This window comes from Emydura macquarii, unplaced genomic scaffold, assembly GCF_026122565.2.
Source record: "Emydura macquarii macquarii isolate MOO-44397 ecotype Brisbane River unplaced genomic scaffold, CSIRO-AGI_Emac_v2 contig_306, whole genome shotgun sequence".
In the NCBI taxonomy this organism is placed as follows: domain Eukaryota; kingdom Metazoa; phylum Chordata; order Testudines; family Chelidae; genus Emydura; species Emydura macquarii.
The window spans coordinates 13,362,279-13,388,170 of NW_027130443.1; the positions used below are offsets into that span (position 1 = coordinate 13,362,279).

Here is a 25,892-nt window from a genome sequence, read left to right on the forward strand (position 1 = left end):
AGGGAACATGGCTTTAAAAAATCCCATGATTTTATTTATTGCCAGTTAATTGTGCTGGGACGCCTAGTATAAAACACCTTGCAATCGACGGAGTTATAACAGTGAAAGTAACACAGTGGTGAATCAGATTCCTTTTAAAGAACTGTGGCTGTCTCATGGTAACCAGCCCCATCTGTTGTATTTGTATTTCCTAGTGTACATTTCTATCGTACTAAAAGGGTAGTTGCACCAAAGAGGGCCTTTGTTTCACTGGCTCCTGTCCCATCAATCCTAACCCCATGTGTGTACCTCACCACTGCCCTGGCAGCCCACCCTGCATTGTCGCCAGGATAATCCTTTACAGTGGGGAAAGAAGCAGCAGGGCCAGGGGAACAAAGATCCTGTTTCCTTGTATTGTCCTTATGGAATAACAGAACAAGCAAAGGTGAATACAGAGGCTGGTGTTTACATGGCAGCACCGTGTTTCTGTCAGACAGCAGCTGCCTTCATTCTGCCACATCTGTTCACGCTGGAGCAGAGGTTTTGCCACAGGAAGTGAGCTTGTTCACTGAATTGTGTCTGTGTCCCAAGTCCTGGAGGTCTGGGCAATGTCGGGTCACTGAGCAGCAGGCCCCCCCTCACCTCCCTTTCAACCTCCTCCCCCTCAGCTAACTCTCCAGCTGTGTCTTCTCCAATCCCTCCTATCTGTGGCTGGCTGCTCCTCTCCCAGGGGAACAGCAATCTCTGCTTCTCCGTAACACACGGCAGCTGTGTTTTTAGTGTGTCTTTCCTATGAACTGTCTAAACCCCTGTAGTGTCAAGTAAGGAACGACAGGCGCAGGATGGAGAGGGACTAGCAGGGACAAACAGCTTGGGCTCCAGAGGGGAGCTGGGCGGGTGGAGAAGGCAGCACACAGGATGGGCCACTCTCCTATGGCTGATATAGGCTGTTGGTTTTTTGCCTTCTCTTCTCACCACAGTGAGCAACTAATGCCATTCTGCTGTGCTGAACCAGTTCCTGTCTGCCTCTCCCAGCTCAGTCTGACCAGCAGGGAAGGGCTGATGGGGACTTTGAAGTGTAGCTGTAATCAGACAAGTGACTCTACCAATCACCGCTGCTCCAGGCACCTTCCGCTCCCTTTCCTGCAGTTTGGTGCCTCTTAGTCCTCCAGAGCAGTCATGGTGACATGGGCCCTGTTCTGTCTCCTGCATCCTGGCTGCTAAATTGCCATGGTAGGATCTTTACTCACAGGAGGGGGATGCAAGAGGCAGAATGCAGTAGGGAATAAATAGGGAGCATCAGGCTATAGATTTTACAGAGCTACCTTTCTGGCTCTAATAGCCTGTTGTGGTCATTAGGTTGGCTGACAACAGCCCCGGCCCAGCTGGGAAAGGGCTTGGACATAATCCACCACACTTTAGGAGGAGTAAGATAATTTTAAAACTCAACACCCCGCTCAAACCCCTCCATCTCTGTGCAGCCTGGCCAGGAGGGTCCACCAAGTCTCTTTGATTGGGGTGGGACAGTAGATTTCCCTTCGGCCAATGTCTGATTGAGCTCTGGGGCATGTATCTCAGCTGCTCAGGTGGGGATGGAGTAGGGGAGTGGCCCATGTTAAGAGCTAAAGGGCGATGCAGATCTCGATGGTGTTGCCCGTGGCCTCCCTGTTATATGTTGGGCTGAGGCATCCCTGCTCCAGCCTTCAGACCAAAGTTGAATCCTTCCCGGAGACTCCTGGCTTCCGCGACAAAATATTCCTCATCTCCTGCGTGACGCTGTTCCAGGGCTTGCCCTGCACCTGCAGCAGGCTTGGCTCTGCCGACAGCGTCCTGTGTGTCCGGGGCAGGTTGCAGCAGTCCTTCTCAGCCAGGGGCCTATGACTCCCTGGCAAGGTGAAGCTGCCACTGGCCAGGGAGGTGAGGTGAGGCTTCTGCTCTGTGCATGGCGGGTAGGAGAACTCGCGGTGGATCTCTGGCCGTGGGCGAGCTGCAGCCACATTCTTGCTGTTGTTGAGGTTGCTGGCAGGAGTGTCACTGCGCCGGGCGGAGTCGTTCTCATAGAGGGTGCGGCAGAGCTCAGACTGGGTGCGCCGTGAGGCATGGGAGGTCCTGACGAGGGCGTGCAGCACCGTGATCAGCAGGATGATGATCCCAGAGGACAGGATGCAGGCGCTGGTTATGCCGGTCTCGATTTCAAACAGCAGCAGCATGTAGATGGAGAGAGCTGGAGAGGAAGGAGAACAAGGCATGGATAAGAAGGCCAGAAGGGACCGTCTGACAGGCTGGGGAAATGGACCAAGTGAGTCCTGGGCCAGCCCCACCTCTTTCGGCTGAGCTAGGGCCTAGCTTTTGGGGAGAGACATCCAGTTTGATTGAATGGCCAATCTGAATCTGAGTGAAAGCAATTTCCTGGCTCTGTGACAGCCTCACTAGCCTGATTCCGCCCTCGGTCACTGCGGAGTGAATCTGGTCTACACTGAAATCAATGACAGCACATTGCCACTTACCCACAGGGCCCATTTCCCCGGCGGGAGATTTTCAAAGACACCCAAGGTCCTGATCCTCCAAGGTAGTTAGGCACCCATCCCCCTTGTGGATCTGGGCCTAAGTGAGTTAGGAGCATGAGTCCTGTCTACTTGGCTGCTTTGGAAAACCTACTCACTGAGTCATGCACATTACTGAGGCTTAGATGGTAACTGATCCCCGTTTGCTCTGCCTGCCTGTTCTTGGTGTTTGCTTTTCCTCTGTGCTGCTCTTCTGCGCATTCTTTACCAGCAGCTGGCGACTGGCCCCTTCCCACACTGGCCGTTAAATAGTGGATTTAAATCTGGGTTTTTTGGAAATCTTAAACCCCAAAAGTATGGGAGTGTCGAGCTCCATGACCACCCCTGAAACCAGGCATCCAACTCCAAGCTCCTTCAAGGTCCACAGGAAGGGCAGGAGGGGACTTCCCCTGGGAATGGGGTATCCCATCACCGCAGCGCTCAGATGCCTTCCCTTGAAGCAGCTGGCATCAGCCACAGTTGGAGATGGGAACCTAGGCCTGGCACTTCCTCTGTCCCTATGACAGGTACGAGGGTGGGGTTATCAGCAGCGCTGGCGTGTGGGGGGGATTCCTGGCTGTGCCACGTTGAGCCTCCAAGGTGCCCATCGATAATGAGACGCTTGCCAGTGAGCCCTTTGCTGTTTTTGTTCTCTTGCAGCATTGGATGGCGCAGGTGCCAGGAGAGGACGCTGCCCACGCACCTCTGCCTCTGGGGCTGTGCAGGGGGAGAGCCTCCAACTCCTTTTAAAAGCTTCTGAAGCCAAAGGCAGACGTGAATAGCCATGATTGGTGTGTAAAGGCCCAGTGAAGGACGGGGATCTCCTTGGGCGGATTTCGTGGCCCTAGATCCCCAGAGCTCATTGACTATTCGCCCTGTTGGTGTAAAGTCAGGGCCTGGGTTTGGGAACTTGCCCTTCCCAGCCACACCCATCACAGGCTCCAGGGAGAATGGAGGCATGCTGTCCGCATCAATCTCCGTGAGGAGGGGTGGCCTGTTTCTTGTGCCTTTGAATCCCTCCATCCCGGCGCTTGTGCTGCAGCCTTCCACCATAAAACAAATGGCTGAACCATTCCAGGGTCTCGCCCATGGCACAATAAAGTCTGTTTTAAAAACACTTGCTATTGTCCATCTCCCCTTCCCCCCCGAATCCCAAACCACCACAGACACCTTCTGCTCGCTTCTCAGCATTACGGCCTCTTTGCAGAGGGAGAGACTGAGGCAGAGAGAAGCTAAGTGGCTGGGCCAAGTTTGCGCAGTAGGTCTGGCTGTGGCACCTGTTAGTGTAGGATCTGAGCCCCCCCCAGGGGACTCAGGAACCTGGTGCTGCCGGCTGGAAAACCAGCAATCATTGCAGCCTGGCCTGTGAACAGCTGTTCAGCAACCTACTAAACACCAGGGGGAGGCAAGTGCTGGAGCATCCCTCGATGAAACATGTGAGTTGCGCGTGGGCCCAAGCCCTTTCTCCCTGGGAATGGGATGCCGGCGTTCAAAGAGACATGAAAGTGCTTACCTGCTAAATAGACGGACACGCCGCAGCAGAATAAACCAATGGCAATGTGCCGAATCACCCGGCTGTCCAACAGGAACCAGTCAGTTCTGCAAAACAGGCGAGAGAAACACTTCAGCGGTCAGTTTTCAGCGGTAAAACAGAGCAATATATAGTGATGCTGAGCGCCTTTATCCCAGTGCAGTATCATTTTAATCTTATCAGAGACAGCCCCTAGCAGAGGCTTTTCCTTCAGGGGGATTGACTTGGTCACCTAGTGACCCTAAGATCTTGTTTTCTCAGAGTCTATATAAAGCAGTGCAGGGCAGATACATCAAGGGTCCAATATTCTGATGTCCCAGGCTAAGGGTTTCTACACGCTGTAAAACTCCTGCTCAGCCCAAAATCCAGACTTTGGGTGAAAAGGGCATTTGCTGCACGTTCTAGAGTGCGTCTGAGGTGCTGGGATGCATTTTAAGTCCTAAACTTGCCCTGCCATGGAGCCGAATTCTGCCCTCAGCACTGTGTGGGGCTGTCCCTCCCTCTGCAAGCACAGAGGGCTGATGTTGGTGGAAGATTCACACATGCAGGGGGAGCAAAGTAACTGAGCCTACATCTGCCGTGCAGTTCTAGGAGGAGAGGATTGCCCGGGCAGTTCTGTTGTGGTGGGGCAGGGTTGCCTTAATTTAAAATCTCTTTCCTTCCTATTCCCCCCACCTCCACCCCTTCAGCTGGCTGAGAAATGAAAACCAAACCCAGCCAAGCCACCTCCACTATGTTAGCTTTGCTTGAGGTTCAGCCAGCCAGCAGAGGGAGCCCAGATTAACCAACTCCTGTCCAAACACTGACGATGCAGCTACATAAAAAAGCAAACAAAGCAAAGAGCCGCTTTTGCTCACAGGCTTCATGTTTCTACAAGGAGGGAGATAAACCTAGAGAGGCTGCAAGTGGAAAAGGGGGGGGCAAAAGCAGGTGAGAGAGAAATACTTCAAGGCGTCTTAAAGACTATTGCAAGAAATGAAGAGCAAAGAAAAATGATGCATGTTAGTCCATAAGCCTATCACCCTTTAAAGAGCATGAAAGGGTGAAGCGCTGCTGCCAAGCCAGGATGCAGTTTCATCTCCAGCACTGAATTGCTTTGCTTCACTCGGATCCTAGACGTCTTAATTTAGATCTGCATTTGGGAAGGGGCTGACCTATTTTTTTTAAACTGCATAAAACGTCAAAAGATGAACTCCTGTCTTGTCTTATCTAGGCAGGTGCTCCATGCTCCTCATGGTAGCATCTGAGCCCTTCCACTCGATCTATTCCGCTCGTTCCAAGTGGTGATGCTGGGTGGTTTCTGCAGGCTCACAGACTCCAGCCTGACTTGCCAGCAGCCCTGCCATGAGGCACTAGTGCGCTCTCACTAGCCGTCCTTGTCCATCCTGCAAAAGCTGCTTGGGATTGTTTGTTCCCTTCATGGCAGCTGAGGTGACCTACAGAACCTCAGCACTCCACTTCTGGGACTTTGCGGGCCGTTCTCATCGAAGGAGGTGGCATGCCAGCCTCTTGTTAATTGTGAGAGCGGAACATAGTCATTACAGGAGGTGACGCAATGGAAAAAGGGCCCAAAGTGCTGCAGGGTTAAGTGGGGTGAAAGGTTGTGCCTGAAAGATGCTGCGTCAGTCTGCAGCACAACTGTCCCTGTAAGAGGCTGGGAAAGGATTGTGTGGTTCATCCACGAGAGAGAGGCTGCGGATTGTGTTGTTGGAATGACTGGCACGGGGGTGGGGGGGTTCACGTTGCTGAGAGGGATGGGTTGGCAACCCCTGGGGAGTGGTGCGCTGTATTTTCCCAGCAGTACAAGCTTTCCCCCCACCCCTCCTTGGCAATGCGTGTGGTAGCTTTGACACTGAGGAACTGCCCCAGGGGTTGAAGGGCAGCTCAGTCTCCGAGGCCCAATCAGTCCATGGCCTCAGAGACTGGGGACAAAGGGGCCAGTTAGTGTGAATGGTGCTGTTTGTCTTTGTAATGTGGACATCTGTCCATTGGGAGTTGGCTTCAGACCTAGCAACTCTGACACGCAAGAGCCACTGAATTGCCTGCAGCCAGGAATGAGTTTTGGTCTTTTTGTTTTGAAACATGCAAACACTGAAGCAAGCGAGTGTCTTTCCTGCCTTCTCCTTCCATTGCTTCCCTCAAGGGAGAACTTTGGCAAGGATGTGGGAGGGTCAGCGCGAGCAGCTGGTGAGAAAACACGACCCAGGAGAGTTTGATCTCGGGCACTCAGCCCTGCTGGTCCAGAAGGGCAGGTCAGTTTATGGTGTATGTGTGTGTGTGGGGGGGGTCCTCTGGAACCCCTAGTCTGAGAAAGCAGAAGAGTAATGGCTCTGCTTGCATCTGGAGTAACTGCATCAGGAACAAGTGAGAGGGAAGAGAATAACTCACAGCCATTGAGCCACCAGCTGATGAAAGCAGTGATACGTCCACCTGTCAGTGATACTCTGGCCTGTGTGCTCCAATTTGCACTACGCTTTCCCGCTCACTCCGGCCACCTAGCATTTGCAGGTATGGAAAAAGGCAACTGAGGGAAAGTCTCCAACTGCTGCCTCTACAGCCGCCCCTGTAGGGAATGGCCCTTCCCCTGGCTTAGAGATTACAAGGTGGATGAGATGGAGCCCACTGGGTCTTTTCTGTCTTGAACTCCTGGGCCGTCTGAGCCTGCCTAGGGCTGGGCGATTACAGTCAGAACTTGGAAGGGCTCCTGCTCCCTCGTGTTCATTGTCGGGGAAGAGAAGCCACTTTGTTTTATTAATTACATGATTTGGGGGATTAGTGGGGGCTGGGACAGCCTTTGTTCAGAGCAGGCCAGGGCCATTGAGTGCAGAACTGAAAACTGGAGCAGTAATTCAGTGTGACAGGCCCAACGTGGGAAAGCCGGCTCCTACGTGAGCAGATCCCCTAATGAAACTAGAGCCCATCTCCCTAGGGACAGGGCTGTCCTACAGAGATGGGGATGGGCAGGATGAAAACACAAGCTTCAACATGGTGAGACAATAGCTAATCCTGTGTCAATGGGGAATCTCTCAGGGAGGCAGGGCCGTGAGAATTAACCCCTCACCTGCTGCCATTTTTATACGGTAACCGTGTTTTCCATTCTAGGGTCTGAAAGCAATTTGCAAACAAACTTTATTTAAGTCACACACAGACGCTGAGGTAGGGGTATAACTCCCAACCCCCTCATTACAGATGGAGGGACGGAGGCCCAGAGAAAAGAAGTGACTTGCTCAAGGTCACCCTGTGAAAGTGGCAGAGGAGAACAGGACCTAGGAGTCCTGACTCCAGGCCCCTGCTCTAACCAGCTGCCTCTCTTCAATCCTTCAGTCCACTCCCCTCTCAGCGGATGCTCACGCCCTCTGCAGCAGAAGGGTGAAGCAATAACATCCTTTCACTTTGCTTAAGCACTGGATGGGGAAAGGAAGCTAAATTAGGACAAACTATTTGAGCCAAATTGGTTATGGGAGCTTTGCTGGAGCCTGGCCCCAGGGCAGCAAGGTGCGTGGGATTGGATTGGAGGAGGGATCTCAATCCCACCCAGTGAGTCCCAGGTTGCTACCTCTGGTGCATTGGCTCCAGCTCTCCCAGAGGTGGGAAGCCCTTTGCTGAATGGCATCATCATGGCCCCCTTCTCTCCTCAGCTGCTCTCTTGACCTCATGGGCTCAGAATAAATTACTGACAATTAAAAGGACCTGGGACATTCTCAGCTTTTATTCAGAGAAATCCAGAACCTGTCTGTGTTCCGCTGTCAGAACCAGACTGAGTCCAGCTGGACAACAGTAAATGTTCGTTAAAGCAGTCATAGAATCATAGAAGATTAGGGTTGGAAGGGACCTCAGGACGTCATCTAGTCCCACCCCCTGCTCACAGCAGGACTAACCTCAGCTAAATCATCCCAGCCGGAGCTTGTCAAGCCGCAGCTTAAAAATCTCTAAGGATGGAGATTCCACCACCTCCCTAGGTAACCCATTCCAGTGCTTCACCACCCTCCTGGTGAAAAACTTTTTCCTAATGTCCAACCTAGACCTCCCCCACTGCGACTTGAGACCATTGCTCCTTGTTCTGTCATCTGCCACCACTGAGAACAGCCTAGCCCCATCCTCCCTGGAACCCCTTTCAGGTAGTTAAAGGCTGCTATCAAATCCCCCCTCACTCTTCTCTTTTGCAGACTAAACAAGCCTAGTTCCCTCATCCTCTCCTCATAAGTCTTGTGCTCCAGCCCCCTAATAATTTTTGTTGCCTTCTGCTGGAGTCTCTCCAATTTGTCCACATCCTTTCTATAGTGGGGAGCCCAAAACTGGACACAACACTCCAAATGCAGCCTCACCAATGCTGAATAGAGGGGAATAATCACTTCCTGCAATCTGCTGGCAATGGTCCTACTAATGCAGCCCAATATGTCACAGAAACATCCTCTGAATCTCCTTAGTACTTCTAATTTCAGAGCTCTTTAGTCATGTCAGTTAATTAAGCCTCGCACCCCTTGTGAGACAGGCAGTCTCTGTCCCCATTCTACAAACGGAAGACTGAGGCATAGTGCAGTGAAGGGTCACAGTGATTCAGTGGCAGGGCTGAAAATAGAGCCCAGGAGTTCTGATTCCCAGTTTGCTAAGCTGGCGTGGGTCTCTCCAGCTTGGGTCTTGTCTCACTTCCCCTCCGAGTGAGACAACTGTCTGCAGCTGAAGAGATTGATTCTGTCACATGGGATCAGGTGAGTGCCCTGTTTACATTGCCTGAGGCCTTGCCTTTAGATGTTTCACCCTGTGCATGACATGCTTGCAGTTAGCCAGGGCTCCCCACCACCTTTTCAGAGCGGTTGCAGTCAGTCTCCCCAGCGCCAGCACAAGGCGGACAGCTGTGGCTGGCAACCTCAGAGTTTAACAAGGAACAGAAACAGGAGCAATTGAGACGGGAGTGGCAGAAGTGTAGGAGAACCCTCCCCGCCCCCAAGCAGGGTTCAAACGGCAACTCCTGCTTGCAGCGTGGGGCAACAGGCAGCGTGGTTGCTGTGTCGCCGGAAAGGCCTGTGACGGCTGCAAGCCAGCCAAATGGTGGTGAGGTACCAGCTGTGCTCAGCTCCAGAGGCTCTTGTATATCTGTGCTCAGGACACAAGCAGCTGCTATCAGCCCTGCCGCCTCCTCCCACCAGCAGACTCGATACAAAGTCGCCAGGTTCCGATTATCCAGCCCAGCCCCTCTTCTGCAGCTCTCCGGGTCTCACTTGGGTTTTAATGGGAGCAGTGCAGACTGGGCTGTAAGCGTGACCGATAGCCTCGTAATAAAGATGTGCTTCTTATGGAGCTTCCAAGGGGCTTCACAAAGATGGATTGACTGAACCTCACTCCGTGCGTCGGAGGAAGGTGATGCTGTGCTTTAGTTCTCCGGGATGAGGCCCAGAAAGGGGAAGTGACATGCCTAGAGTCACACAGTCAGTGGCAGAGCTGGGAGTCCTGCGTCCCAATCTCCTCTACCCACTAGTGACGTTCCATCCCTGAAAGCAAGGATCGGATTATTTTAGGAGCATTTCTGAGTGATTAACAGATTTTAAGGCCAGAGGGGACCACTAGGATCATCTAGTCTGGTCTCCTGCACGACACAGGCCAGAGAACTTCACTCCTCTCACTTGATTTCTGCATCAAGCCCATAACGTCTGGTTCAGCTAGCACATCTCTTTTAGAAAGACAGCCAGTCTTGAGTGAAAGACCCCAAGTCATGGAGAATCCACCCCGGCCGGAGGAATAGTAAGCTGTTTCAATGGTTCACTAAAGGTAGGACAAGAAGTAATAGGCTTAATCTGCAGCAAGGGAGATGTAGGTTAGATAGTAGGAAAAACTTTTTAGCTATGAGGGTAGTTAAGCTCTGCTTCCAAGCGAGGTTGTGGAATCCCCATCATTGGAGATTTTTCAGAACAGGTTGGGCAAACAGCTGTCAGGGCTGGTCTAGGTTTACTTGGTCCTGCCTCAGTGCAGGGGGCTGCACTTGATCTCTTGAGGCCCCTTCCAGGCCGACATGTCTATGATTACCCTCATGATAAAAATCGGCCACCTTATTTCTAGCCTGAAGTTATCTAACGTCAGCTTCTAACCATTGGATCTTGTTCTGCCTTGGTCATCTAGAGTAAAGACCCCTCTGCTATCAGAAATCTTCCCATTACAGATTTTGATCAAGCCACCTCAACCTCCTCTTTGTTAAACTAAATAAACTGGATTTTTGTCTCTCTCCATGAGGCAGGTTTTCCATACCTTGTATCATGCTTGTAGCTCTTTTCTGAACCCTTTCCAACTTTCTCTCTAACGAGTGGACGCCAGAACTGGTTTCATCAGTGCCATCCCAGTGGTAATAACATCTACCTACACGACTCAACATTCCTGTGTTTGTATGTTCTAGGATTGCACTTGCTCTGGTAGCCATCACATTGCATTGCAGGCTCATGTTCAGTTGGTTATTCACCATGACCCCTAAATCCGTTAATGAATCACTGCTTTTCAAAACACAGCCCCCGATCCTGTAGGTGTGACCTGCATTCTTGCTACCTAGATGTATGACCCTGCATTTAGTTCTCTAATTAGCTGATTGACCTGTTTCAGTTTTAATGGGGAGGGGGGTGTTTCAAAGGTGAACTGCAGACCTTTGAAAATAAATACAACTTTTAAGGTCCTCACTCAGTACTGGGTGCTGGGCCAAGTTTACAGTTGGTCAGGAATTGTTCATCAGAATGATTTTTCCAATGGAAAATGCAGTTTCTGCAAAAGCAAACTTTTCAACAGGAAAATTTTGATTTTGCAGAAATGTTTCAATTTTCTGTTGGGAAAGTCACATGAAGTTTTGGTTTGGGTTGGTTGGACTGCTGTGGGTTGGATTGTTGAACTGACTCAAAAGGTTCGTTTTTAACCCCCTTCAACATTAAACTGTATTTCCCTGTTGTGCATGTGGCCTTCTGGGAGTTGTAATTCAGGCCCCATTGTTTTCTATGAGCTGGACTCCCGGGTTGGACTATATCTCCCATGACGCAATGCATTTTTTCCCTCCAGCTCAGCACTATGGAGGATCATGAGTGACGTGGCTGCAGGTGCATGATAGGAGATGTAATCTAGCAAGGGAGCCTGCCCCACAGGGCAGAATGGGGGCATCTGGCTTCTGAACTACAACTCCCATGAGGCAATGCACCCCATAAGGAAATGAAGTTTAACATTGAACAGATTCAGAGTGAAGCATTTCTGCTTGGTGTAACAATCCCCGATTCCACACTGTCAAAATGTTTCGTTTTGATCAGAAATACCAAAACAAGATGTTTTGTCATGTCCAAATTGAAATGTTTCAAACCCTTTGTTCCACGAAAAATGGAGATGTTTCAACATTCTGTCCTGATTGGGGATGAAACCAAAACGTCGACATATCGGAATTTTCCTCAGCTCTATTCCAATTGATCTCGAGTGTGAAGCACTCAAGTCCATGGCGTTAGTTACACCAAGGGGGACTATCTGTGCCAACATCATCCAATGTCAATACGTTTTCAAACCAAATATGTGCAAATCCCTTTCCCTTTTTACTTCCCAACCAAGGCGAGGCACATGTGTTTGGCCAGAACCAGCCCCGTATCAGCCACTGCAGCTGGGGACGCAATGAACCCTGGTCCTGGCAGGCGAAGGAAAGAGGCAGTGTGTTCAGAAATGTTTTTGCAGATGTAAATGTGCTACCAATGATTAAGTCAAACTGCGTCTCGGGGTTAATGGTTTGGGGTCTTGAGTCCCTTCATTCCAGTGCAGGGCACCTTTGAAAACACCAGACACCAATCAGGAGAATCCAGCTCGCCAATTCCTAAAAGAAGAGGCCGGGGTTGGGGTGGGAGAGCAGGCTGGTAAGCGCTGCAGATGACAGAATCTTGGGGCAGGTCTCCAGCTGGGGTAAACAGCTGCAGGATCTGGCCAGCTGGCCTTCTTTTCTGAGTTTGCACTTCCTACTATAGAATCTGCTAACAGGTTTCTGGGATGCTAATGAATTGCAGCGTTAGCTGCGGGTGTGAGAGGCGAGAGATCCTCCTTAAGATATTTTCTGTCTCAGTGTGGTTTTGGAGCTGCGGTGCATGGAGTGCTGGCTGGTCACATGGTGCTGGCTCCCCTGTCCTCCAGCTGCTTCTACAGATGCCCAGGCACTTCACTGCAAATGAGCCTGCAACAGCAGCTGGAAACACCGAAGAGGAGCCAAACTGAGCCATTGCTACAGGAGCCAAGATCCCAGCAGCAGTCAGTGGGCCTAGGACTACCATCCACCACTGGGCATCAGGGCTCCTGGATTCTCTGACACTGACTCACTCTGTGCCTTTAGGGCATGTCAGTATCTGTGCTCAGAAAATGTGCCTCAGTTTCCCTGCAAAACAGACCTAATAGCATTTAGGGATCTTGGATGCCTCCGTTCACTGATGTGCTTAAAGTGCTTTGAGCTCCTCAGGTGGGAAGCCCTACAGAAGGTTAAACTAGCCCATGCTCAGCTCATTTATTGCCCCCTCACCCAGTTGGCAAGGAAGGGATTGTGTCCTAGTGCTAATGGTCCAATGCTGCGTCTCTCCGGCAAGTATTGCTGGCTAACGCGTGGATGACACATTCCTGGAAAAGACGTGTTTCCAGCTAGACCCTCAGTTGGGGGTCAGGGGGCATCCATCCCCCCACTGGAGTTAATGGAGCGACACTAGTTTGCACCAGCTGAGGCGCTGGCCCCAGGTATTTCTGCAACGAGTATTTGGGGCGTTAATGCGGTATGTAATGTACCCAGATGTAAAGGCAGCTGTAAATTTGCTCTGGTCGTCAGTAAAGTCGCGAAGCACAGAATACACACTGCATTAAATAGCACGTTTATCGCCCTGTGGTTTGCCATCCACAGCGATAACCCCAGCACTGCTCTCGCCAGGCAGCCAGACACTCAGAAGATGAATTTTGGCACAGCCAGATAGCTAATGATGATGCTAAGCAACGTAGCTCATCCAGGAGCTTATCTGGCCCCCTTCTCTATATTCTCCTGTGAGGCAGGGCAGAGCTGGACTATTGTCCTCATTATGGAATGGGGATCCTGAGTCACAGAGATCCAGTGACTTTCCCAGGGTGTCAAGGGCAGAGCAGGGAGTTGACCCCAGATTTCCTGAGTCCTGGCCCAGGACCATAACTACAAGGCCCCTGTTAAAGAGATGTGGAATGGGACCTGCATGGGGGAGTTCTGGGCAACTGGGAGCCAGCCGAGTGCCAGGCACTCGTAATTCAGTGCCTGGCTTTGATGTCGGCTTGGCTGAAAGCAATCTTGGTGGGAATTGCACCATGCAGAAGTTGGGAGGAGCTGCATGAGGTTGCAGAGGATGCTGGGGCAATGGGGCAGGGGAGATCTCTCTCATTCACCCCTTGCCAAGAGCATCTTAACTTCTTCCTGAGTCCTCCTCCTCCTCCTCCTCTCTGAGCACTTACCCCAGGCAATTTGGGAGCCTTTGAACCCCTGCATAAGTTGGGAAGCTGGTAAGGAGACTTGGGTCTAGAGCACCCAGCCCCAGCCATCACACTGCCAGGAGCGGGCAGCCTCCGCCCCTGCTGGGCGTGGGTAGAATGGTGTTAGTTTCTGAATGGACGGTGAGAGACCCTGATGCCAGGGTGACCCTTTTAGAAAACGGAGGGGTGGATGGGGATTGGGGCCAGCCAACAGGCCTCTAATGGCACTGACTGGCCCTGTCCTGCCAGCCCGGGCTGCCGGAGGGAGCGGCAGGAAGTTCTTTAGCTGTTTTCCCCCTTGCTTATTAGCAAAAGCCGGCCCCCAGCCGCCGGCGTCCTCACCCTGACCTCCCTGTCAGCGTGGGAGCAGCCGACCCCGGCACGCCAACCCCTCAACGGGCTCCACCCGCAGAGCTCCCCCGGGGCAGGGGGCTGGCCGGGAGAGGGTGACCCGCGCAGACCCCTGGCCCCCAAGCCGCAGGCGTTCAGTTCCTGGAGACGCCCCTGCCCCAGGCTCTGTGCACAACGTTCCCCAGCGCGGGGGACCGAGCTTGGTCCTCAGCCCACGGTGCCTCCTCCCGCATCCCTTCCAGCACCGCGCGATTCCAGGGGAAACTGGCGTGAGCCCCAGCCGACAACCACCGCCGCCGCCCCGCAGGGCAGCATCCCGGCCGAGCCCCCCGTTACCTGTCCGGCTCCGGGGCCCCCCCGCACACCTCGGCGCCGAAGTAGCTGTGCAGCAGGCAGAGCACCAGGCAGCTGAGGTTGAGCAGCAGGCAGAGGGCGGCCAGCGCGGCCGAGAGCGGCCGCAGCACCCCCGCCGCCCGCTCCGAGAAGGCGCCGGGGGAGGCGGGCGAGCCGGCCCGGCCCCGGCCCGCCTGCAGCTGGAAGATGAGGCTGGAGGCCAGCACGGCCATGACGGCCGCCAGGGTCCCGAAGAGCAGCAGGGCGGCCAGCGAGCGCTGGGCGTAGGCGGAGGGCATGGCGCCGGGGCGGGCAGAGGACGAAGAAAAGAAAGAAAAAGGCGCCCCCAAAAGTTGTGCCGAACTTCGCCGCCCGCGGGGACCCGCCTAGCGGAGCCTGGCCCGGCAGAGCCGGCCGGGGACAGGAGGATGCTGAACTCCGCCGGGCAGCCCGCGGATCCCACCCCAGCCCGGGCTCGGCGCTGCAGCTGCTGCTGCTGCTGCTCCCCCAGCCCGGGGCTCCGCGCTCTGCCCCCGCTCCCGGGCGGCGCCGCTCGCTGCCCGGACCCGCCGCCACGCGCACAAGCGAAGGGAGGGGTTTACACGGGGCGCCGGGCACCGCCTGTGCGGAACGATCCGCTCGCCCCGCCCTGGGCCCGCTCCGACTTTTGGTCTTGTTTAAAATCCAGCCAGCCCGTCCATGGCCCCGCCGGGCTGGGGGGGGAGGAGAGGAAACCGGTCCGGCAGGGCAGGGCTGGTTGGCTGGTGTAGACACAAAGGAAGGAGGCTGGGATGCTCTTGGCGGGTTTTGGACCCCGTGTCTGCTCTTAGATGCCCCAGGTTTTACCGTGCCCTGACGCTAGCCCGTTCAGCGGAGTCACTTCGGATTTACATCGGCGCACCAGGCAGCAGAACTGAGCCCTTCGTGTTTAAAAACGAAGGGCCAGATGCGGAGCTGGGGTAAATCCAGAGAGAGGCACGTTGATTTACATCAATTCAGAATCTTGCCCCCAGCACCTTTTGGCCCTGAGCCAAGACGCCTAGGACTCAAGGGGCCGTTTCCCGTCGGTGTCAGTGGATTTGGATCAGGCACAGTGGATCAGGGTTTGAAAGATTTCAGCACTGGGCAGGTCCACAAACCTGCCTGTTGGCAGCAGGGCGGGAGCTGCTGGGGGCTGAGCTCTTGAAAACTTGGCCTCGCAGGAGCAGAGTCTTCAACAGAGCCCTACAGTTTGTCCCTGGCTAGGGAAGGAGAATTCGGACCCGGTTCTGCTCTTGGTTACACCAGGAGTCGCTCCATTGAGTTCCACTGGTCTGTCAGAATCAGGCCTAGGGCCTTTCCTGTCAGGTAGCCAGGAGGCAGCGTCCAGAACCTTTGGCCTGTGGGGCGTGGGGTCAGCGTTACCTTGGACAGAGCCGCCTTTGTTTTACATACGATATAATGGCCAAGTGCTCAGAAGGGGAGGAAATCAGGGAAGCTTTCTTGGATCCGCAGAGCAAAGCTGATTTGCCTCAGCTGAGGACCTGACCCTCAGTGCCGTTCTGTGTTGAAGAGGGAGGAGATGGATGAGAGTCAGATGTCCGGGCTGCCACCTTGACCCCCTGGCCTCCTGTGCAGCGCACAGTGGCGTCTCCAGCTCATCCTTCACTCCTGTTCTCCCTCAGGTTCTTCCATGTGGTTCTTTGTGCAGCCCTTAAGCTTCTCTCTGAAGTTTCAGCTCATCCACATTTTCCCCCCCCCCCTCCGTTGTTCCCATGGTGACTCAGCTAACCCTGGCTTTAGTTTCTGCAGGGTGAGAAAATGCACTCAGTTCATCAAGGACTTGGATCAACCTTATTAATATAACTCGCAGGTCGAGGGCTCAGCACTTCTGCATAGCTAAAAGCCTGTGAGTAAATAGCCCCTCGCTGCAGTCGGTAGTGGGGCACGGGGTGATACTTAGCTCTGGCAGAGAGGAATGGGGAAGGAAGAATGGGAAATCTGCCCTGATTCCTTTATTAGAACAACACAATCGCCTAATCTGCCTTCCATTGGCAGCGATGCGGTCAGTCATCTGAGCTCCCTGAATGCATCAGGAGGATCTCAGTGCACTTTGCAAGCCAGGGACGCCATTCTGCAGTCCACAATCAGGCAAAACTCCCATGATCTTGAACATGTTTTGCTTGGCTAAGGACTAAAATGCAGCCATCTCTGGGGAGGAGCATGGCAGCTGCCTAACAGCTCACAGTGACACTGCGATGTCATTTAGAACAAGAAGGGATTAATACAACATATACCTCAAACTCCAGGGGGAATTTACAGAGGCAGAGCAGGGTTATTCAAATGAGAACTTGGTCAGGAATGTCCCACGCTTGGGTGGACGATGTGTGTGGTGCTTGTGGCAATGGACGTCCACAGTTCCTGCAGATAAAAGCAGCTGTTTTAGGAGGCACTGAGGGACAAGCCACTATTTCCATGCCTGCTTCCCTGCAGGTCTATGTGTCATCCTTCCATGTGTCCAATGCGGCATTAAAAAGCCACAGCCCATCACATACAGTAGGGGCAGCTGGAAGGGATGGAGGCTATGGAGGTAGCAGCAACTTTTCCAGCGTCAGTGACTCCATCAATACCATTCTCCATTGCTTGTTGTATTTTTAGCAGGGGCCTTTGCCCCCATTGTGTATGTTTCTGCATGGTCCACCTGCCCCAGCAGCAGCACAGGTTTAGAAGCAGCACCAGGCATGGGGCAGACGTGGGAGGGAGCAAGCAGAGTGGGTCAATTGATAAAGGCTGGGGGACTGGGCGTTTGGACCCAGGAGGTCCATTGCTTTGCTGACGCCTTCAAGCCCCCTGGCACTGCAAAAACTGGGCTAGCAATGTGCCAAGAAGGGGGCTGTGGGGAGATTCCCAGGGCTTCCGGCTGGGCCAGTCTCATGAGGTTCCACTGCTCGTCTGCCCGCTCACACTCTGGAAGCACAGAGGCAGGAGCAATAGCAGCAATCAAACGTCTCTGACCTGCCCACGTTTCCTGTGAGATTTAAGGGCAGCTTTGGGGTGCTGGTTATTTGACTGAAACAGCTTCACCTGCCCTGTCATTCGCCAGACCCCCCGCCCCCAGCATGTAAAGCTGCTCTGGTAGAATGAAAGCAGAGAGGAATTCTGGGACTGGATTTTCCCTCCTCTCTCTTTTCCCATGGCTGCATGATCTTTTGTTTAAACCCATTGTGCTGCCCTATTTGCCTTGCTCAGCAGCGCCAAGGTCCCCGAAGCACGTGGGTAAAATAGGTATCAGTCACCCTTTCCCATCCGACTCCATGCAGATGAGATGTCTGCGGCTTAGACCGGGCCCTACTGCCAGGAAGGGGACTACAGACTGCTTTGGTTTGTGTCTGGTTTTCGCGGGCTTGTTTTCCCTCCCCACCTCGTCCCCATTGTACAAGGTGTTAGTTGCAAATGAACATCAAAAACACAAGGTGAACCACGTTGGGCGCCCCGGCGCCTCAGCCCTGTTACAGATTGCCTGGAGGCTGTTGAGGCAGGTGTAGTAACAGAGGTGGTTCCAGCCATTAACTGCCCAATAAGGAATGCACAGGGGAAGAGAGGGTCACATCTCTGGCATGCCCTGGGCCGTAGCCCCAAAGGGTCTGACATGCTCGCAGCAGGGCAGGTGACAGATGAGGAGTGCTGGACAGAGCCGTGCCTGGAAACTACACAGCCCCACACAGGGGCATCTGTGCACACAACTTTTTGGGAGGACATAAAAATCACGTACGCTGCCTGCCCCCACCCCTCCCCTTTAATAGAAATGCCAGGAACCCTTTGGATGCTGTAGCGATGGATACACAGGCATTGCCCTAAACGTGAACTGACCTAGGTATTTATATGGCCCAAATCACGCAAGTAGCCGGGCTCTGTCGTTTAGCTGGCAGCCTAGACGCCGTGAGGAACAGCCGTCCTTCCCAGCCCACCTGTGAAATCACTGTGGTGGCTCCTGCGACTCTTGTCCCATGAGATGTGGGTGTGAGCAGCTGTTGTGACACAGGGTGTGACAGAGACTGACTCATGCTGTGTGGGTGCCCGTTGTGTTAGCCCCTGGATGCGTATAATGAAGACTGACTCTCGGGATATTTCTGGTTTTACCTGTGCTCTCTTCCTAGTGGCTTTTTGCCGTCTTTTATAAATATCTCGGAGAAGCAGAAGTGCCTCTCCCCTGGGGACAGCCCTTCTGGCTGCCACCCCAGGAAATCACATTCTTCCGTGTGAAAGCATTCCTCCTCCTAGCAGGGCTGACCCTTCTACAGAGAGCGGGGGAGGTTTTTCTAGCCCATAGTTCACCAGGTGTTTTGACTGGTCCCAAAAACGGATCCATGTCCCTGGTTCTGCGGAGCTGTGGGTGTCTCTTTGGGGGGCAGAGCTCATTCTTCCTGTTGTGTGATGCCTAGAAACACATGCAAACACATTCAAATGACGCTGGCTGAGCAGAACCCGTATGCACTGCGCTGTGAGCTGCGGGACTGCTAAATCAGCAGGAAGGATGGTGCAGTGCTTAGGTGAGGGGACTGGAACTCACCATGCACCTGCTCCTTTGTTTGCACCGCACAACCATGTTTTCTCAGAGCGAAGCTGCAGAGGACATGCTGCTTCTACAGCTTGTGGTTCTGTCATTGTTACTGTCCTGGCATCGTGTTATGCTCATGGGTGGAAGATGTACCAAAGCAGGCACTTGCTGCCCAGATACTTGGCACCATCCATCCACGTTTTAGGTGGCGTGGCTCCAGGTCTGCAGGCAGCCCTGGTTCTGAGCGTCATCCATCATCTGCCGTACCCAGGGCCTGTCCAAACTGCCTCAGTTTGAAACCTCCCCACCTGAAGCTGCTGTGATCCAGTTTGTGCCAGGATGGAGCTGTGATGCAGGCAGTCCCATGTTCACTTGCTTAGAGAATAGGGTTGTATACGGAGTGGGGTGTGGGGGAAGGGGACTGATTCTTGTGTGGTCACTTACACAAGAGCCAAAATGCTACTGAAGCAGGGTGGCAGCCTTTTACACTGGTGCAAGCGCCTACACTAGGCGTGTAGGGTAGAATCGGGCCCAGTGCCTTTCAGCTTCTCCGTACCCCTGTGCAATGAGCAGGGCCAAAGGCAGGCCAAAGGAGCCAAAGGCAGCAACCGTTGTGGGCCCAGCAGCATCTCACGCACAACACTGGATCATGCTTTACCGAGTGGGGGAACGTTGGCTGGGACTCCAGGCTTGTCCCTGCCTCTTTTCTAAATATACCACAGAATCGCTCCCAACCATTCAGCAACCCGCCGGAGAGAGGCAGGGAACTCACTTTAATGCCTCATCGTGATGGACTCAGGGAGCTAGGTCTGTTTCGTTGAATAAAGAGGCAGCTAAGGGGCGATGTGATCACAGTCTGTAAGTCCCGGCATGAGGAATAAAATTGGACAATGAGCTCTTCAGTCTAGCTGACTAACACGGTCTAACAAGATCCAGTGGCTGGAAGTTGAAGCTAGATACATTCAGACTGGAAATAAGGTGCCAGTTTTTAACAGTGAGAGTGATGAAATATTGGAACAACTCACCAAGGGCTGGGGTGGAGTCTCCGTCACTGGCAATTTTTAAATCAAGATTGGATGTTTCTTGAAACGATTTGCTCTAGGTCAAACGGAAATGAATTCAGGGAAGGCCTGAGTTCTGCGGGTGGTCAGACGAGGCGATCTCAGTTCAGTTCTGGCACTATAGATACAGAGGGCCTCTCGAGGTCCTTTCCAGCCGTGCATTTCTGTGACTTTATAAATCCTCGTCTTGCATTGTAACATCCGCATTTGGGTCTGACCCTCAGTCCTCATGTGAGATTTGGACCCGTGACCTTCTAGCTGAGAGGCAGCAATGCTGCGAATTGCACCACTGACCAGCCGGGCTCTTTCCACCTCTGCCCAGTGAAAATAAGGAACGTGGACTGTGTTGAAAGCCGGCATGCTGGCCTTGGCAGGAAGTCTGGTTTAGCTCCTGTTAGTTTCCAGACCACCCGCCATTTTTGCCGTGGGCAATTTCAGTTCCCTGTCCCGTGTTATTGTAACATGGTCCATGGTCGTGAGCCCATGAGCCTGTGCCATTTATTTCCTCATCATCTCCTTTACTGCTGTCTGCTTCACGCAGACAGCTGAGTCAGGGCTGTCTGGGATGTTCAACAGCCAGGTGGGAGCAGCATCCCTGCGTCTGTTTGAAGAAGAGCGGAAGTTCTGGGAATATGTTTTGTAACACAGAGATTTTGGTAGACCTGGGATGCACCAAGATTTACTCCATCGCTGGCCATTCCAGTTAACAGCCCAAGATGCGGTTCAGCAGCGTGACCAGTGCTCAGTCAGACTGGTGTCTTTCTGACGCTGGCTGCGCTGCTTCTCTTGCAGAGTTTGGACACAGCTCACAAGGAGGCAAAGAAAGACAGTGGCCCGGCTGGGCTCCAGGCCATTTCTACACAGAGAGCGCCTTCCCCGCTCCCCAAAAGGAGAGCCTCAATGGGAGGGTTGTCCGAGTTCGCCTGGTCTTGGCCAAAGCTGAGACCAGCCCGTGTAAAGTGGACTGCAGCAAACACTCCAGGGAGAGGAGTAGCTAGCCTGTGGCAGGGTTACTCCATGTCTGGTCCCGATAGGGGACCTGGGAGTCCATGGCGCTGCGCCTGCCTGAACTGCAGGGATGAACTGGTCTCGCTAACTGTCAGCACCATAATCTGCTGTTGACTCTCCCTCCTTCCCGGATTAGCCCCCTCTTTTCTTCCCCCTCTGTGGTGCATGAAACCCTGCTTCCCTGTTCTGACTCTGGTCCTCTCTCCAGGTGGGCTAAGGCCAGACATTTGCTTAGCTCGCTTCTCGGGGTATAATGCCCAGCCAGGGGGACCCCTGACAGGCATCTCAGCTGTCGTCATGCTGCTGATTTATCTCCCACATCCACTGGCGCTCACTGAGGAGCAGAGATCTAGAGACAGGACAGGCCTCAAGAGGGAGCCAAAGGCTTTCCAGCTCCAGCCCTGATCACCAAGGCAGGAGCAGCAGAGACCGGAGCTTGCAACTGAGAGCCTGGCCGGCCAGAGCTTTCTGGAAAACGAGCATCCCCCAGGCCACCAGATCCACAAGCAACAAGCAGAGAGAGCTCCCACCAGCCCCCTGAGGGTCAGGGCACAAACGCTGCAGCTGGGAACCAGCCCTGGCCCTCAGGGACACACCTTGGGCTGCCCCAGGTGCCCACATTGCCCTGCCCGCTTTGCTGGCTGGCTCAGCAGAAATCAGACCTCCTGTTATGGGCCAGGGCGATTGAACTCCCGAGTCTCAGGCCTGCAGGGCCAGGGGCATCTCTACCCAGGGCCCAGGCGGCGGGGGAAGGGGCTCTCGCCAGGCCAGCGGCATAGTCTGTGGTCCAAGGAGCTCTTAGGGGACCCAGCATACGCGGTGTTGTTCCACACACACTGACAAATCCTCTGCCCTCCCTCCCCCACCAGGATCAATTAAGATTATGAGCGAGGCTCATTAACACCCTGCTAATTGCACTCTGCAGCTCTCTACAAATCACCAGATTTACAAGCAGGCATCAGCCACAGGCTGCTCTCTTGCACCCGGAGCCGCTCCCAGCATTCAGGATGGAGAGCCCTTCCGCCTCGCTCCCCTTCCCCTCTCACGCCCTGCTGCTCCTCCAGCCTGGGGCTCTGCGGAGGATCCCAGCCAGTGCTGTTTTCAGGACATGACCGTGCGTGGCTAGGCCCGAAGTCCAGCGGGAGCTCTGGCTGTCGCTAGACGTCCTGGACACGCCAGCATGGCAGGAGGGATGGACCCAGCGATCTAGCACGCCCTGCCCAGCCTCAGCGTTTGATGGCGGCAGGCAGAGAACGGCCCACGTCCTGGCAGGGCGCTGCGTGGCAGCCAGGCATCCCTGCGGTCAGCACAGTGGACTCGGAGGTCAGCAGTTTGACTGTTGAGCCAGGCCACACGGCACTGATCTCTGCCTCTGCTTCCCCCTTTCCCACTGCCTCCTCAGCTGCCCCGTCAGGGCCAGGGTGCAGTCTCTGGGGCTCATTCAGTCCTTGGCCTGTCTGCTGGGACGTGCTGCATGGCAGCGGACGTGTGCCAAGGGCGGGTCTGTTCTATGCACATCCGTCCAGCGGCAAACGGGACTGAGCGCCAGCCACTGACCTCACAGAGGCCACCACAGAGCTCTCAGCTGACTGGCTGTTGGTCGCTGCCCGCACACCAGCTGGATTTGGACTGGTGGCTTAGAGGCGTCTCGTCCCCCCAAACCTTGGGCCATCCCGTCTCCCCAGTGCTAGCCTTTCTAAGGAAGCCACAGACCCTATTTGGGCCCCTAGGAGGGTTAGTTTGGGACGTCCTGTAGGAATATCGACCTGTTGTTTATCGACCCAAGTTCATTTGCTACCTCTGGACATGGGATGAGTCCCAAAGCCATGGCGCTAACCTGCCCATGGCCTTTAGAGTTTTACTTGTGGGGCTGGGAACTAGGGTGAATGGGGGGGAGGGACAATTCATCATGCCCAGATTCTCCCTGGAGGCAGGAGCCATGGCAGCCCTGTGTGACCCTGCGTTGCCTGCGTGGGGCTGTGGAGAGAGCTTATTTCCTGACAAGTCCTTTATAATCCAACATCCCACCTGGTACCTAGGCAGCTCCTCTCATGTAACTAGAGCCTGGAAGTTGCATCAGTTCCATTTAGCTGCTGTAAACAGTGGTGTTCTCCAGGGCCCCCAGCTCTCCCCCAAGGCTTCTGAATCCAGCTGCTAGGGCAGCTCTTTACCGCTATCTGGAGCAGAGCTGAAGATGGGCTGAATGCCCCGTGCAGGGGGAATGGGACGTACCTTTCTGGGCAGACCGTTAGCATCCAGTAGCACTCAGGGTAGCTCTTGGGGCCACTGCAGATACATGTTTCCTTCCCAGAAATAAGCAGGCTCTGTCAGACAGTGGCCAGCAAGCCCACCTGCTTTGGGTTTCTCTGGCCCGGGACAAACCTGTTCTCACTTCTGCCCCATGGGATTGCACCTCCCCCAGACTGCAGGGCTGAGAACGCCCAAGGACTCAAAGTGAAACTCAGCCAAAAGCCCCTGTTCCTTCCCCCAAGCCAGCTACACCCTGAACTTCACCAGCCGCAGCCCAAATTTCAGGGTTGTAACCATGTCTGAGCCGCCCGTGATGGAGTATATTACAGTTGCCCCTAGAAGCACAACAGACCTCAACTGTATAGGTGTTGCACAGACACCAAGGGCGACGTAGTCCCTGTCCCAAAGAACGCTCAGTCTAGGTAGACAAGGGAGGGGTGCGGGGGGGTCACCCAGCAGCTCAGTGGCAGAGCTGGGAGTATAACCGAGGTCTCCTGAATCCCTGTCCATTTCAGTTGCTCCCGGGCATCACCTAGGCATCTCCCCAGCTCTTGTCTGCGGCAGAATCCAAGAGTTGGGCCCAGCTTTGCTTTCACATGGACATGGGATTATTCCATCCACCAGCCATATTCTGCCCCGGGGAATCCAAATCCGTTGTGACGTCCCCCATCACCCAGTCCCTGCTGCCTTTGGGGCCTGTCAGCACGGGGGATATTTGCACGGGTCTCACTGCATTGATGCAAACCCCCAGCGTTAGATGCACGCGAGTGCTTTCAGACTGGAATAAGATGCAGGGATGCAGGTCCTGGCTTACGCTGGTGCAGCTGGTCTGCCCTGGAGGTGTAGCTATCCCAGGGCAAATATCGACTGTACTGCGAGGCCGAGGGCTCGCTGCTTGGTACTGACAATGTGTTCCATGACATGACATTCGCGTGCCGATCCCAGCCACCAGTGTCCCGCTGCCAGAGAGGGTGGAGACCCCTACGCCCCACGTTGGACCTGCAAGGCTGAAATGAACGAGGGCTCATAGGGGAGGTGATTGCACCAGAAGAGCCAAATGGGAAATTATCCCGGGGCCTGAGCTGCTGGGAGCTATCCTGAGCCGGTCTCAGCTAGATATCGCCAGGAGCCGTGCTGTGCCACTCTCGGCTTAAAGTCACTGCAGACGGTGTCCTTGGGGCCTCGCACACTGACCTGCTGCTAGAGAGTTGGGCGGAAACGCACCTTTGGAGAGCAGGGCTAAGAAACCAATCAGCTGTGTTATCACTGGTGTGGAGCACCGCAAATCGCTCACACTCTCCTCACGCCTTCAATGTCCCCCTGTGTCAGGGCAGGGCAACATTTGCTGGTGCTAAAGTTTCTTGCGGTGACTCTTCGCCCAGGTCAACTCATGGGCCGTGAGTCGAGACTGGCGCCAGGGCGGAATTTTGCCATTTCTTTGCTTTTGCCTTAGAGGGATGTTTTGTTCTCCAGAACTGACAAGCTTTTTGCCTCGCTCCAGATTCTAAGCACCTTCCCTCGGGCAGAGGGTGGGAGTATGTCACTCCTTGTGGGAGTGATCATGATGATGTTTCAGACCGATTTTAATCTAAAACATGCTGCCTGGGCTGTACTATCCGTCCCATCTGGGGCAGGATTCATCTGCCCCACACAGTTCCCTCCAAAAAGCTTGCCCCATGATGTCCCCTCAAAGCTACGCTAGGGTGTGACCACCTGTAGGACTCAGAGAGGCGCTTCGGAGTCAGAGACCATTCATGGAGATTCACTTTCGTTTGACCTCCCATCACAAGAGATGCTAAGGGCTCCTTCTTGATCAGCGACAGGTTAGGTCCTAGTAGGATTCCAGCAGGCCTCTTTGCAACAGCTTGCCCTCTTGTAAGCTGAGGATGATGAGACTGACCTTCCTTCATGAAGCGTTGCGAGATCCAGGGATGAAAAGCGCCGGATCAGAGCTAAAAATGCCCCTTGTGCTACAGTTCTGTTTACAAAGGGTTAATAAAGGATTAGTAGCTGTTTCCATGAATGGCTGATTGATTGTTATAGAGTCCAGCCGGTCAGCAGGTTACTTGTAAGCACAGTTTATAACCATCTATAGCGGCTTCTACTCATGTTGAACATGCCCCTAGCCCCGAGAAGTCTGCCCCGTTAAGATTTGTTGTCGTTAGGAAGGCTCCTAGCTGCAGTCCGCTAGTACTGCTGGGTAAGTGTCAGCCTCAGAGATGAATGAGGAGAGCATACAAATAATTAATAATCATGAAAAGGCTGTGTTAGGGAGGGGCTCTTCCTTACACTGGACCTGATCTTCCCATCACCCTGCACCAGCCTGAGTGTAAAACGCAGCTGTTTGGATCTGACAGCCCTTGGCATGGTTGTAAGTGGCTGCACAAATGGGAGGACAAAAGCAAATCTGGCCTATCAGGGGCAGTGCTTTGCCTAGCCGAGTTGTAAACGTCTCTGGCCCCAGAGATGGATGCACTAATATACCCAGTTATGCTCCATCCCCATGCACACGGGGACGTGTTTAGAGGAAAGGAGATTGGGTTTCAGAACCAGCCCGCAGTTGAGCAGCTCCAGCCTCAGCTATTCCGCTGTGACTTTGCCCTGGATTATGTAGCTCTCACTGTGGGGAGGCCTGGGCTGCAGTTTAGAACAATAAGCCACTAAAAATGGTTTGTGGCAATAATTAACTCAGGCTGTGCCTTCGCTCTGGGCAGGTCCCTGGGAAGCCAGCAGGCTCTGCCCTCACTGGAGATCAGCAGCTTTGGTTGGTTGTTTGTCCCATCGCCGGTACCCTCACCAAATGTACTTTTAAGCCTCCCCGCATCTGTGCTGCG

The 25,892-nt window shown here is 53.9% G+C and overlaps 2 protein-coding genes across 5 annotated transcripts in view; one reads left to right on the plus strand and one right to left on the minus strand.

The window, feature by feature from the left end:
• On the minus strand, positions 1-14,630 carry TMEM221 (transmembrane protein 221). The gene is made up of 3 exons (XM_067560432.1): positions 14,206-14,630; positions 4,036-4,121; positions 1-2,203 (listed from the first exon to the last, which is right to left on the minus strand). Exons 1-3 carry the CDS (start codon positions 14,499-14,501, stop codon positions 1,683-1,685), a joined length of 903 nt encoding a protein of 300 aa, XP_067416533.1. The 5' UTR covers positions 14,502-14,630; the 3' UTR covers positions 1-1,682.
• The window catches only part of BORCS8 (BLOC-1 related complex subunit 8), a 40,886-nt gene that overhangs the window by 13,580 nt on the left and 1,414 nt on the right, over positions 1-25,892 (plus strand). Inside the window, exon 6 of one of the 4 annotated variants that reach the window (XM_067560486.1) lies at positions 11,614-11,872. The exons of 1 other annotated variant lie outside the window; for it this stretch is intronic. The gene's annotated coding sequence lies outside the window, so the exon portion shown is untranslated. Of the gene's footprint in view, positions 1-3,182; positions 5,400-11,082; positions 11,531-11,613; positions 11,873-25,892 lie in introns of those variants that run through there. 2 more of the 4 variants (XM_067560478.1, XM_067560446.1) reach the window with 2 other exon arrangements.